Source organism: Canis aureus, chromosome 8 (genome assembly GCF_053574225.1).
Source record: "Canis aureus isolate CA01 chromosome 8, VMU_Caureus_v.1.0, whole genome shotgun sequence".
Lineage (NCBI taxonomy): Eukaryota > Metazoa > Chordata > Mammalia > Carnivora > Canidae > Canis > Canis aureus.
The window spans coordinates 63,214,313-63,228,381 of record NC_135618.1 but is presented as its reverse complement, the minus strand read 5'-3'; the positions used below and the strand labels follow the sequence as shown (position 1 = coordinate 63,228,381).

General features: G+C 64.4%; 1 protein-coding gene across 1 annotated transcript; it reads right to left on the bottom strand.

Annotated features, from left to right (window-relative positions):
• Positions 1-3,273: 3,273 nt before the first annotated feature.
• Positions 3,274-12,093, bottom strand: LFNG (LFNG O-fucosylpeptide 3-beta-N-acetylglucosaminyltransferase). The gene is given in 10 exon segments (XM_077907603.1): positions 3,274-4,415; positions 4,625-4,710; positions 5,370-5,535; positions 5,978-6,063; positions 6,163-6,209; positions 6,212-6,315; positions 6,435-6,537; positions 7,058-7,106; positions 11,612-11,752; positions 11,755-12,093. Coding segments are annotated over 10 exon segments (1,152 nt in total). The 5' UTR covers positions 12,058-12,093; the 3' UTR covers positions 3,274-4,348.
• Between the last annotated feature and the right edge of the window lie 1,976 nt (positions 12,094-14,069).

Here is a 14,069-nt window from a genome sequence, read left to right as displayed (position 1 = left end):
GGACAGGCTTGGCTGAGAGAGAACATAGAAGCAAGAGCCAAGAGAGGTAGAGGTGAGCTCAAGGTTATGACTGAACCTGGGGAAGGGAAGGATGAGCCCATGAGGTGTGAGGGGGGCTGGGGGTCCGCCAGGGTCAGGAAATGGAGGGAGGGAGTGGCACAGACAGGAGGTGGATGCAGAGTGGGGTGTTGGGGCAGGTAAGATCTGGGGAGTGACCATGTAGTGGGGACCAAGGGAGCAGGGCTGGGGGAGGGGAGGCCAAAGCAACCTGGTATGGACACAGGAGCAGGGTGGGCGAGCGAGCTTGGGAGCCAGGAGGCAAGGTTTCCAGGAAGGAGGGGCCTTCGGAGCCCCAGGGCGGGCTGGGGGGCAGCAGGTGTTTTGATCCCAGCCCTGGGAGGTCAAGGAGCAGGGTCTGTAAGTGGTGGAAAGAGCGTCTCCAGGAGTCAGGCAGATAGATGGCCAGCAGGGGGCGCTGGGTCCTCAGAGGACGGGAGACTCCGGGCAGGGCCGGTCCCAGGGACTGCGGGACCCATCCTGGAGCTCAGGACACTCCTGCATTCCCGCAACGCTGCTGGTCTGGGGCTCACCGTGGCTCTGCTGGGTGGAGGCCCCAAGGATCCCGCCAGGACGGCCTCGAGGATGTGGCACGGCCAGCCCCCCATCAGAGCCAGGGGTGGGCAGGATGGTGGCGGGGGTGGCCTGAGTGGCCTGCTGCTGCCGGCTGGAGCTTTCTTCTTGACCACATACTGGTAAGAACTTTCAGGTTCACGATACGAACTTTTAAGGGCAAGAATGGGGCGTGCCCGGGGATTTTGGTGGGTCCTGGGGAAGGCTGATTTGGGCAGGGAGAGAGAGCAGCAGCTCTCCCCAGCAGCTGGCACCCAAGGACCAAAGTGGACTGCACACGGCAGTAGGGGGAGGGTCCCCACAAACCTGCACCAGAGCAGGTAGGGGACACGGGAGGGGCAGCCACAGCTCTAAGCTCCCAACCCAGAATGCTAACATAAGCCCAACCACCTCCAGGGGTGCAGTCAGGAGCCCCAGGTCCCTGGGTTTCTCCTAGTGATGCCCCAAGGGCCTTGTGTGTTTGTGTCCCACCCTGGGCTCAGGAAGGGGTCACCTCCAACATTTGGCCAGGCTGGGGCTCAGTCGGGGGGGGGGCGGGGGCAGATGGGCCTGGGGCAGAAGCAGGAGGGGCTTGTCCGTCTGACAAACCGTCTCTGGTCATTCCCCACCCGCCCCGCCCCAGGCCCAGAGAGGCCGGAACTGGAGGAAGCCCCCAGCAGGAAAGGGAGCCTCCAGGCAGTCCCGGGGTTGACCACCGGGGGGTGGGCCAGGTTGGGGAAGGGTGGTGGGGACCCAGTCCGCTGTCTGTCCTCTGTCCCAGGCGTCTGGAGCAGCCCCACCTCCGCACCTCTTCCCCAGCTGTGCGGAGACCCGGACCCCCCCCCCCCCCCCCCGCACCCCAGTGAAGCCTGGAGCTCAGATGCGCCACTGCCTCTCAGGAAGTCTAGTCGGCTGTGATGGCCCCAAGGTGAAGGGAAGTTTGTTTAAACCGAGCAGGGAGGGGCCCCCCAGCCTGGACCTGGCGCGCTCAGCCGCCTGGCAGCACGGAAGCCCCAGGGGGTGGGGGTGGGGAGCACCCAGCTGCCCCCATGGCTGCATGGTTACTTATTTTGAAAGCCCCCAAATGACAGGCAGTGTGGGAGGGGCCGGGCTGGGGGATGGGCACCCCCGTGGGTCAGCCGGGACCCTGTGTGGCAACCAGCCACTAGCCCAGTGCAGGGGGGTGGAGGGGAGAGCATGACACCCTCAGGCCTGCTGCGGGGGGAGAAGTGAGGTCAACTCTGTGACTCATCTTCCTGGGGGAGGGCCCCTTCCCCACACCCCTGAGGGCAGCAGATGGAAGAAATCGGGCTGCTGGTTCCCGTCAGGCCCCTCCTGGACCTGCTTCCCCTTCTCAGGAGGAACTGCCCGCCCTCCATTTCTTGAGAAGAGGGAAGGGCTAGGTGTCTGTGCCCCTGGGTGGCAGCCCCCCACACCCAGAGCCCTGGGGACTCATTTACCCCTGCTCTCAGACGAGGACCCAGGGCCTCCTCCCCAGGTCCCCAGCTCTGAGGCCAGCCCTACCTGTCCCAGCAAGGGCTCTCAGCTCTGTGGGGCTGCGGCCAGCGGCCTGGGCCCTGGCTCTGTACTCAGGCAGGCAGCAGGCTCCTCTGCCGGTGGCCGCCCTCCGCTCCCTCTCCTTGGTGATTAGTTAGGATGGCCCCTTGCACCACGGAGGGGGCACCCTGGACAGGGGGTCAGGCTGTGATGCTTAGGGGTCCTCCTCCCCTCCCTCTGTCCCAGACACTGCCCACAGCCCTTCCGGAAGCCACTCTGCTGACTCAGGGCTATACAGGCCCAGATGGGGTCAGGCCCTGGCCAGGTGCCCCCAGGCCCGAGGAGCCACCACCAGCAAGGGTTGTGAGGAAGGAAGGATGTCCTGGCCCATGCCCTCCATTTGGGGCTGCTGAGTATGCAAGCACATGGCTGGTGGGGATGGGACTGGCTTTTTAAAAAAATTTTTTTTTTAAAGATTTTATTTATTCATGAGAGACAGAAGCAGAGACATAGGCAGAGAGAGAAGCAGGCTCCATGCAGGAAGCCTGATGCAGGACTCGATCCCAGGACCCTGGGATCACGCCCTGAGCCAAAGGCAGACACTCAATTGCTGAGCCACCCAGGCATGGGACTGGCTTTGAGTCCCCGGCAGGTCAGGGCTGGGGAAATATGGCACTTTTCAAATGACTGTCTCTATTCTGTGTTGAGAAGTGAATGAAGGGGAGGCCAGGACCCAAGACCACCAGGCCTCTGCGTTTGAGCTCTTTACCACCCCGCCAGCCTAGGTGCCTAACCTTGGCGGTCCCTGGCTCCGAGCCTTAGTTCTGGCATTTCCAAAATGGGACAAGGATATGGCCTCCGTGAGTGTGTGATGGGGATGAAGCCAGGTAAGAAGGTCCCAGGCTGCGCCATCTCCAGCCCCCGTCCCTCCCACAGGGAAGGCAAGGCTCCCTGCAGCCTCCAGAACCAGGCCTGACACAGGATGGAGCCTTAGGGCCACTCCGCCACCCCTGACCATATCCACAGTGCCTGGGGCTGGCCGCGCCTCCCACGCACCTGCCAATGGCTGCTCCACTTCCCTTCTATCTCTCTCCCCCGCTCCTTGACAGCAAACAAGCCCCCAGGTCCCCTGGATCCACCTCCCATGGACTTGCACCTCAGGCCCAATTTCCAGCAAGATCAGAACCCAGGGTGCCCCAAAGAGCACTTTATTCACAGCAAAGGACGTCACCATAGTAACCACACTTCAATTCCCTGAGAACTTTTCCATTATCGGTGGCTTTCCTAGCTATGTCTTTGCAGAAAGAAAAACAGAAGACAAAACACACCCCACGGGCCAGGTGTGCCAAGCTGGGCCTGCGGGGGACAGGTACGGTACAGGAGGGGGCGAGGGTGGTCCAGATGCTGGGACATATAAATATATGGAGCAGTAGACATTTCCATCAGCTTGAACAACAAAGATCATCTCAATTTTGGCTTCTGCTTTTTCTGATCCACAGAAAAGATAAAATAACACCCGCCCCACCCACCCCCCAAAACAAGAACACCTTACCTTTTACCCACCCCCTTATGAAAAACAAGCACAGTAAAAAAATACTGTCACAATATTTACAGACACGCCCATTATGGGCGACTTTCTCTCTACTTCAGAGAGGAGATAATATGCTCAGCTCTGTCTTCCCATCATGGGAAGACAAAGAGAAGACCTCCGCAAGGACTGGAAAGACACCCCACCCAGGATGGTTGGGAGGGAGCTGCTATTCACCTGGCCACATGGTCGCAAGGGGCTTCATGGGGTGGCTGCACCCAGGTGCTGGCTGCTATTCCTCTGAGCGCAGTGTGTGGGAAAAGGGGCTCGGAGGCAGGGCCCCCCTGGCACAGAGCCTGCACCCGACAGGAAGGGAGAGGCACCTGCATATCCCTGCAGAGCAGCCCCTGGTCCTCATGCTGTCGAAAGACCCCAAAATAATAAAAAGGCCACAGTGACCTCTGACTCACATCCTGGGATGGGGCACCAGAGCCTGCTGACCCACGGGGCATGGAAAGGCAGACAAGTGGCACTTTGGCCTGTTCCTTGGCAGAGCAGAACTGCCCAGCAGCCTGCTGCACACAGGCACAGAGCACACACACGCAGGCACGGCCCTGAGGGAGCCTCGAATGCCAAGGCCAGGGCGGCACAACACAGGTCCCCGGGCCCTTTGGATACCAGGGGCGCCCGAGGACGGGGTCTCAACCACGGCTGCTAGAAGACGGTGGTGCGGGGACACCAGGGTGTGTCCGGGTACAGGTGGCAGTGGATGGAGCGGAACCTGTAGGGATGGAGTAGGGGGCTGGTCTGGTGGGGGAGTGGGTACTGAGACCCATCTTCAGACCCACCGCCGCAGGGGGGGCCCTATTATACCCTGAGCAAGGCTCCTGGGGGTGCTTCACAGGACCAGCTCCTGCAGACCCCCTACCCCCACCGCACCCCAGGGGACCTGCCGCACATCCCAACCTCTATCTGGACCTGCTTCCTCACCTGGACGGGTCAGCCTCCACTGAGAAGGGCCCCTTCATGTGGATGGCATTCCGCTTGTTCTCGAACATGCCATAGCTGAGGGTCACCTGTGGGGAGGAGGCACAGAGTGAAGCTGGGAGGGGCCCCCATGCCCTGGGCTCTGTCAGTGGTGGGCCCTGTGGTTTTAATCCAGGGGTACAGCTGTGCCTTCTGTCCTCCCTTGGACCAAGAAGGAAGGCCCACGAGTCACACTGTACCTTGCCCCACCTGCCCTGCACGACCCAGGATGAAGTCTAGAGTGGGGGCTTCAGCGGAGGCCAAGAGTCCTCTGCTGCTATATATAGGAAGAGCCCCCGGGAGCCCTGCTGGCTCAGCGGTTTAGCGCTGCCTTCAGCCCAGGCCTGATCCTGGAGACCCAGGATCGAGTTCCACATCAGGTTTCCTGCATGGAGCCTGCTTCTCCCTCTGCCTGTGTCTCTGCCTCGCTCTCTGTGTCTCTCATGAATAAATAAATAAAAAATCGAAAAAAAAAAAAAAAAAAAAGGAAGAGCCCCAGACAGCACAGACTAGGCATGTCGCGCAGGGATAGGAGCAGGGTCCTGCCGGAGGTGGGGGTGTCCAAGGGGCAGCCAACAGTGGGGCCCTTCTTAATGTCCCTGCTTACAACAGTGACTCCCCATTCCCCCCACACCACCTGGTTCCTCCTCTGGTTTTCCCCTTCCCTCCAGCCCAGCAGCTCTCCTCTGCCCAGGCCGGGGCAGCACACCTGCTCCCGGAGCTCCGATGCTGGCACCTGCTGCAGGTTCTCCAGGTGGGAGTGAAAGAGGCCGCTGCGGATGAGGGGCACACCCAGCAGGGCCTCCACGATGTAGCCTACGGTGCAGTCATCCGGCAGGCGGATCCGCTCGGCCGTGCTCATGAAGTGGCCCCTGCTGCAGGAGGAAAGGACCCAACAACCGCTGAACAAAAAGGCAGGAGCTGGTTGCCCATCAGAAGCTTGGTAGGACCCAGCAGGAACGAAGAAGCCAGACTGGGGAGAGGAGAGGGAACATGCCCCTGGGGAGCTGGATGCAGATCCCCTCCCAGTGCAGCACCCTGCTCTGAACCAGCCTGACAATTCTGAATTGGAAGTTACTGGGTGCAGAAAAGAGTCCTGCCCAGTGGTGCCTGGGTCTGGTGCTGACCAGCCCTGCTGCCCAGTAGGCAGGAAGTGACCAGTTGGGGGGCGGATGGTGGGAATTCATGACTCAGCCTGCCAACGAATGAGGTTAGGGACACCTGCTGCTGTGAACGAGGCCAGGGACCCAGAGGGGGAACCTTGGGACCCAGGGTAGGTTCATGGCGGGGGGGGCACGGGACACCAAGAGCACTCACCTGGCCCACGGGCTCATCTTCAGGGCCAGCCCACGGCTGATGCAGAAGCCAGCCCCGCCGGTGGCAAACCAGAAGTGGACAGGGCGCTGTGGGAGGGGAGCATGGTGAGACCCTTGCCCCAGGCTCCAGGGACACCTTTGGCCTCCTCCCCGCTCAGCGCAGGCCCGAGAGAGCAGGGCACTCACCACCTTGTTCTCGCTGACCCTCTCTGTGGCCTGGATGGGCCTGTCAGACTGGGCTTGCCGATGTACACATCCTGCGTGTGCGGGTAGCTGGCCAGCAGTCGCAGCAAAGCCCTGACGTTGACATAGTTGTCATCGTCCACATGACAGAACCACCTGCAGAGAAGCGGGCAGCAGAGGGGACAGAGGGCAGGGCGTCAAGGGGTGCAGAAGGCCAGGGCAGGGACCTGGAGGGGATGGGGCACAATCCTTGGGCGGCAGCCTGAGGCCAACACTCACTTCCTCCCGATTCAATGAAGTGGTCATACTCCACGGCCATCTTGCAGGACAGGGCCTGGCGGCTGTGGGCAGCCGAGCAGTTGGTGTTGACCACGTTGCCTGTGAACAAGGGAAGGGGGCCGTTAGCAGGTTCGAGCTGGCTCAGAGAGGACCGAGCACCCTGTGAGAGCGGAGCAGCGGGGGGGTGGGGGGGGGGGCGTCCCAGGTGCCCTGGGTTCAAGCTGTGCCCTGCAGCGGGCTCCCTCCTTGGCCCCCTCCCTAGCACAGGGCTCACGGCCCAGTGATCCCCCCCACCCCCCCCCACCCCCGGCCCAACCCCCTTCAGGGCAACCCCAGCCCGCCCCAGCCCATTCAGGCGGCTTTTTCCCAGCACCGGCCACCTGTTGCCGCCACATCAGCTCAAAGGGCCTCGGGAGCTGAAAGGACCTCATTTGCATGAGAATTGGGTGTCCCCCCCCCCCTCCGAGTGGTGGGGCGGGGCATTGAGCAAACCAGTTGAGTAAACTGCCCTCTCTGGCCCGTGGCCTCTGTGACCTCTCTGGAGGGGAGGAGGGCGAGTGGAGGAGACAGTTCCTCCCAGGAATGGAGTCCCCCTGGCCTCCCCAAGCCCAGGGCTCACCCGTGCGCCTGGCCAGGGCTTCATCTTCCCCGTCGGTGAAAATGAACGTCTGGAAGGAGAAACGTGGCCTTGAACAGGCAGCTCTGTGTCCCCCAACCCCGGGGCCGCTGTGGGAGCGGAGCTGGATACCCCAGGGCTCCAGCAGCCACAGCTCAGTCACGCCCACCCTTCAGTCGGCCTGTTTCCCCACGTGCACAGAGTGGGTCTCCAATGCCCAACCTAGGCAGAAGCAGGGCTGGGACTCCTGCAGACCCCACCCCCCATGTCGGCAGCTGGGCCCCCAGGTCGCTGGGCGGCTGTGCTGGCACGAGCCAGGTGGGGCGCCCCGCCCACCCGCCAGGTAACCGGCTCCCTGCTGCCCCGCACACCTGGCGGGACACACACCCTTATTGACACAGCGCCCAGCCTGCAGGAGGGGGCAGAGGGGCTGGGGGGGGGGGGGGACAGGCGGAGGAGGTCGGCTTTGGGAAGCCAAGTCTCAATCAGGGACAAAGGCCTCTGCTGGGCGGCTGCCAAGCCCTGGCGGACAAAGGGCCGGAGGGAGGATGAATCACCAGGCATTGTCCGCCAGCTTTGTCCTGGGCCGCGCGGCGAGGGGCGCCGGGCTGGCCTTAACTCGGCCGCGTTAAGCAGGAGTGGCCGAGCTGCCCATTACCATACAGCTGGCCTGGTTAACTGGGCCGGGCTGGGCGAGAGGTCCAATGGGCAGGGGTGAGCACAGCACTACAGCCTTCTGGGCTGGGCCTTCAAGTCTGCCCCTCCCCCGCCCCCACCCAACACCCTGGGCAGGGTGACTAGCCAGGCAGGTCACCTTCTCTGAGCCTAAGAAGGCACCGTTGTTCTCCGGAGACGCCGATCATCAGAAGGGTTGAGGCAGGAAACCGCATGTGCCCCAGCCCCAAGATCAGTACCCCAGCCCCCACGAGGCCCGGCAGCCCCCCTCCCACTGCTCAGGCAAGGAAATCCAGGCTGGCAGACAGGCCTGCCCAAGGCCACATCAAGGCTCCACCTGTGCCAGCTCGGGCCACCCTGCCAGGATCGCTCCGAGGAAGGGGGAGGGGGGCAGTGGGGCGGGGCCAGGAGCTGCCGGCACCCGTCTGGGCCCGTCGGCACACGGGGAGGAATGTTCCTTCCTCTGCCTGGCCCGCCCAGCGCGTGCCGCCCAGCGCACCCAGGCATGGCTGAATGCAAAGCCGGGGCCCGGTGCTGGTGAGGGGGGTGCTCTGAGCCTAAGAAGGCAGAAGACCCCCACCTCCATGCCCACCGGACCTGTTTCCTTCTGTGGGTCCAAGGGAGGATCTAGCACGTGCAAGCCTGGAGCACAGTACACATCCAGGAACCTGGGGGGACCCCACCTCGAGGTGGCCCTCTGGGCAGCCCCCCGCCCCTTGCCTGGCCTGACCTCAGGCTGGAGCACATACTCAGGTGAGGCCACTAGCTGCTGATCACAGGCTGAGAACTGGGGCAGACCCCACGTAGGCCCTCTCCATACACTCTTTCCAGAGCCCTGCAGGCACCCCAAGGCAGCCCGCACGCACAGACCTGCACCCAGCCCCCCACCCACTCCCCAGCATCTCAGCCCAGGAATGCTGTGGGAGGCTGAGACCGGCCAGTGCAGACGCGCCACTGCCGTCGCTGGATTAAAAGGAAAATGCTTTCTTAATGAGATCAAGCGGGGCCTGTTCTCCCGCGCTTTGGTGGTGCCCTAAAACCCAGCCCAAGGCTATGGAGATTAAAGTCACCTTTGTTCAGCTGTGGGGAGAGCGAGGCAGGCGGCCTGGAGAGGGTACCGGGGAGGGTGGGGCTGTGGGGCTGTGAGGGTGCCAGGCCTCCGGTCTCCCTACATCAGAGCAACCAGCAGAGGAGGGGATGGGCTGTCTGGCGGTTAAGAGCCTCAGTATCCCCCTCTGTCAAATGGGCATAACAAGAGCTCCCCTGTAGCCAGAGCAAAGCACAGAAACAGAGTCCTGGGCCGCCCAGGACTCCTTCGGTCTCCCTAGCAGCCCAGAAAGGTGGGCTCCATTACTCCCTAAATGTACACTAGGGACAAGGAGGACCAGAGAGGGGCAGCCTCCAGCCTGTGGTCATGCCCTGGGGGCAGAGGGGGTGCTGGTCTAGCCCCAAGAGCCTTCCAGAGACCGAGACCACCCCCACCCCACCCCCGGCAGGCCTCCTCCCCACTTCCCCAACGATGGGGCTGGAGGAGGAAGAGCAGGGCAGCAGGGGCAGCAAGGCTGGCCCAGCGCGGGCGGGAGGACACCCACAGGAAGCGGCATTGTTCCTGGAGCTGCGATTCAAAGAAACACAGGATGCCAAGCTCTCCCCCAGCAATTGTGGTCGCTGTGGTGGCAGCCGCAGAAGCCTGGCCCACTCCTGTGAGGGGGGGCATGGGGGCCAAAGGTCCAGCCCCTCATCCTGGACTCATTGAGCACTGTCACAGTGTGGCCCCTGCTGACCGCCCCTGCCCCCCACCTACCCCCACCCCTTGACTATGATGCCAAGTGCTGGAAGTTTCTTATACATGCTCTGTGCTTGTGCTGTCTAGCTCAAATGGCACCTCCTCCAGGAAGTCCCCCAACCCTCCACGTCAGTTAGATGCCCACTCTCAGCTTGCACAGCCTCTCTGGGTTTCCCCCACCAAAGCCTGGACTTCTCAGAGTCTTCCCCCATCACACTGAGTCTGAATCACCAGGCACAGGACTGGGAGAGGAGGACCCTGGTTGGGATAGTTTCAAGGACCCCCTCGCCCAACAAGGCAATGTGAAGCCCTCTGGCACGCCGTGACACACGAGCTGATGCTGGGGCAGATGCAGCCTTTCCTGGGTGGGTTCAGAAGGAAACCTGAGTGGCCCCTTCAGCAGGGACCTCGGGGCCCAGGGCAGTGACAGCCCCCACCCTGACTCATTCCCTCCACCTCCACGTTCTGCCATTCCTCTTACAACACCATACTAGAAGGACAAGGCTTTCCCCATTTCAGAGATGAGGAGACTGAGGATCAGAAAGGCCTCAGGTCTTGCCCAACATTACCCACCTCGGCTGGCACTGGTACCCAAGACCCCTCGACCACCCCCTCTGCTGGAGAAAGCCCTAGGGTCTGCACTCAGAGCTGGTGGCAGCCCAGGGGAAGCCGAAGGCTGCCAAAGGTCACACAGCAGGGAGGCAGGGTCCTGGGGGGGTAGGGTGCCTGGCTCAAGGATGGTGCCCCACAAGGGCTGTCAGTCAGGGATGGGGGGGGCCGTCGGCCCCCTCATCGCCAGGCAACCTGAGTGGCCAGCACGCCAGCGGCGGTTCCCATGGAGCGCATAGCTGCACACAAGAGGCCGGACGCCTTTCTCCGTTGGAGAAAGGGCTTTGTTACCTTGCCCCAAGCGGCCGGCGTGAGAGCCGCCGGGCGCTGGGAATCCTAACGGCCCGGCGGCCAAACAAAACCCCCGGCCCCCGCCGCCCCCTCCCGCTGGCCCGCTGAGCCCCTGGGAAAGGGGATGCTGCTTTCCCAGGAGGCTGCCACGGGGCTCCCAGGGGGCCCCCTCCCCAAACGGGAACCAGAGAGGACCCTTCCCACCCCCCACCCTGGCCCCCATCATGACCTCACCAGAACCCAGTCCCAAAACAGGGCGCAGCCACTCCAGAAGATCCCAGGACTTCATCATGAGGTTTAAATAGGGAGGAAGGGGGGTGGGATCTTCTCTGAGCCCTCACCCTAGTCAAGGGTCTCTCAGCTTCATCCCAAATGCCCACTCAAGCCTTTGAATGTCCTAGCCCAGGGCTACCCTCCCTCTGCTGCCCCTCCCCTGGCAGGGCCCACACTGCCCGCCCCAACCCAACCGTCCTGCTGCAGCCTCCTGCTGCAGCCTCGAGGAAGATTTTCAAAGTGGGGTGTGTCTTGATTATGTGTAGGAAGCCAATGTGCAACGAGCGTGCAGTTAAGCACAAGGTTCCAAACTCCAGAGACTCCTGTGCTGTGGGGACAGGGTCTCTGCACACCCCCCCCCCGCCCCGAAAAACAGTTTTCTTTGAAGATGGATTCTCCAGGGCTCACCAACACACGCTCTAACTCCAGGTTACCTTGAACGATGACTTGTCCCCTATCCTACAGCAGAGACTTGGGGGGGGGGGGGAACACCAGCCCTATGCTGGAGGTTCTCATTCCCCATTCCACCACTGAGAACAAGTCTTCCTCCCCAGGGAAGGGTCTGCGCCCAGTGCGGGTGCCCCACGAAGAGAATCGGCTTTGGGGGATTTGGAAACGACAGCACCTTATTAATGGGACTCCAGCGTCTGGGGGGTTGGAAGCGTCACAGGGCACCGACCCCAAACACTGGCAGCTGGTGTAGAGTCATCGCACACCATCCAGGGCTCTGGGAGTTGGATGGGGTCGCGTCCCCCTGTGACACTTCCACAGCTCTCCGGGGAGAGCGGCCCCGGCAGGCACACCGGGCTGGGAAGAGAGGGACCGGCGTCACGGCCCCCAGGAGTTCCCGGCGCTGGACGGAGGCGCGGGCTGGCGCCGTCGGACCCGCCGCCGGCTGCACCGCACGGGCCGCGAGGGCTCACCATCTCCTTGTGGCGCGAGATCCAGGTCTCCAGCAGCAGGTCGAGGCGCGCGCGGTGGAACTTTCTGGTGGTCTTGACGGCGATGAAGACGTCGTGGGGCGCCAGCGGCTCGGCCGGGGGCGGGGGCGGGGGCGGGGCGGGGGGCGGCCGTCGGCGGGGCGGGGGGCGCCCCCGGGCGGCGGGCCCGCGTCTCTGCGCGCGCGGCTCAGCAGGCCGAAGTACTCGGACAGGCTCTGCACCTCGCGGGCCAGCGCGGCGGGCGCCGGGGCCGCCTCCAGCCCGGGCGCCGGGGCCGCCCCCGCGGGGCCCGCCAGGCTGCGCAGCGCGCGCCGGCCGCGCTCGGCGGGCACCGGGGGCGGCGGCGGGTCGGCCGTGAGCACCAGCAGGCAGGCGAGCAGCGCGCCCGCCAGCGCCAGCAGCAGGCGTCGGCCGCAGCGCTTGAGCATGGTGGGCTGGTGGGCTGGCGGGCTGGCGGCCCCCCGCGCCCTGCCCCGCGCCCTGCCCCGCGCCCCGGCCCGCCCCGCGCAGCCACGCCGAGCAGCCCGGGTCCCGCGGCGCGTCCAGCCGCCCCGGCCCCGCGCCCCGCGCTCTTAAACCTCCCCGCGCGGCCCGGCCCGCCCCGGGGCGTGGCCTCCCGCCCGGCCCCGCCCCCCGCCCCGCCCCCCGCGCTCACTGGCCCCCGGGCCCCGGGCGGGGCCGGCGGGTCGCCCCCGAGGCTCGCAGCGCCCACGTGGGGCCGCGGCGGGGGTCTGGGAAAGGCCGGGCGGGCGCGCCGCCCCCGCCCCTGCGAGCACGTGCGCGGCCCGCCCCGCCCAGGTCGTCCCCGCGGGCGGCTGCGGGCCGCGGGCTCCGGGCGGCCCCGAGGGGAACCGGGCCGTCCTCCCTCCCCCCCCCGCAGGCCACTGCACCCCCGACCCCGCAGCCTCCCCTTGGGGCGGCGCCTAGGCGGAGCGTCCGGGACGACCGAGAAGGTTCCAGCGAGAACGCACCTGTGCTTCATTCCGCCTTCAACGCCCCCCTCCCCCCCAGCTACCTTCCTCGCATCCCAGCCCAGCGGCGGGGGGTGGGGGCCGGTCCCCGAAATCCGCCGGGCGCCCCGCCCCTCGCGGGATGAAAGGCTGCCCCTCCGTCCCGTTTGGTCCCTCTCTGCTCGGGCCAGATGCGGCCCAGCTGCGCCCCGCCCCGCCCCCGGCACACGGCGCCCCGGTCCCCAGGCCTTCCCACGGGCCGGGCCCGCCCACCGCACGAGCAGGGGCGGCAGGAATGCGCGGCAGCCCGGGGTGAGCGCGAGGGGCCAGGGGCCCGGAAGGGGCGGGGGGCGGGGGGCTGGGGTCCGAGCTCCTGCCCCCCGCATCTTCCGGAGGCGCAGCTGGGGGCGGCTCTGCGCTTGGCTGCGCCTCGGTCCCCTCCCTCTCGTCTCTGGCATCCCCTCGTCGGGAGGCCCCCTGCGACCACCGGAGCCAAGGTCCCAGGTAGCGCTCACTCGCCCACGGCTGGTTACCTTCACGGCGCTTAGCCCTCCTCCTCCACCTGAACGTCAAGGGCAGGGCCTGAAGGCAGTAGGATTGACTGGGTAAAAGTCTGGCCCCGGTACCAGATTCCTGCCCCCACCCCGGCGGGGGGAGGGGGGAGCCTGTGGCCCATTTGCTCTTGGGGCCCTGGGGCCCTACCCCAGCGCCTCTGTCCTGGGGTGTGATGGGGGATAGTGGTTCCCAGGCGTCTTCCTGCCCCCCTACCCCAGGTAATTAGCAGGGCGCCACCTCAGGGCAGGCAGATGCCTGAGCAGATGGTGCTGGCCATGCCCAAGTGACAAGCCTCCCGTGGTGTCACCTCCTGCCATAAACCCCTCCCCCATCAGCCAGAGCCCAGCCTTGGAACCTCTAGGCAGCAGGAGAGGTGGGGGTGGGCAGGGGGAAAAAGGACCCTGTGACTGCACGGGCTGTCCCCACATAGCCAGCTGAGCTCCGCCCAGCCTCAGGTCTGAAGTCCCCATGGCCCGTGCCCTACCACCAACTCCCATCTATCCTCAGTCTGGGCTATTTTGAGGAAAGAGTCCTCTTCCACCACCTTCATCTCTCCTCTTGGCATTCTCTGCCCTGGTCTCCCTGTCCCCGGTCTCCCTGCTGTATTTATTCTGCACTCAGCAACCAGGCCCCTCTGATCATCCCACCCCCCCACCCCCCCGCCAGCACACACATACACATGCACAAACAGATCCGAATCTTCCATGGCTCCTCGGTGCCTCTGAGTTCAAATCCTGGCCTGGTGTCTACTTGCCTTGGGACTCATTCCCAGCCCCATTTCTTGTTGCACCCTACAATCCTTCCCATTCTGATACAGCCCAAGCACCATGGAGCCCCAAAATTTTTGCATGAGCCTGTGCCCTGTACCTGGGAGTCAGGTCAGTAGCATCCTTGCTTGCTACCCTCTAGATGCGGAGCCTTCTATAAGAGGTAGA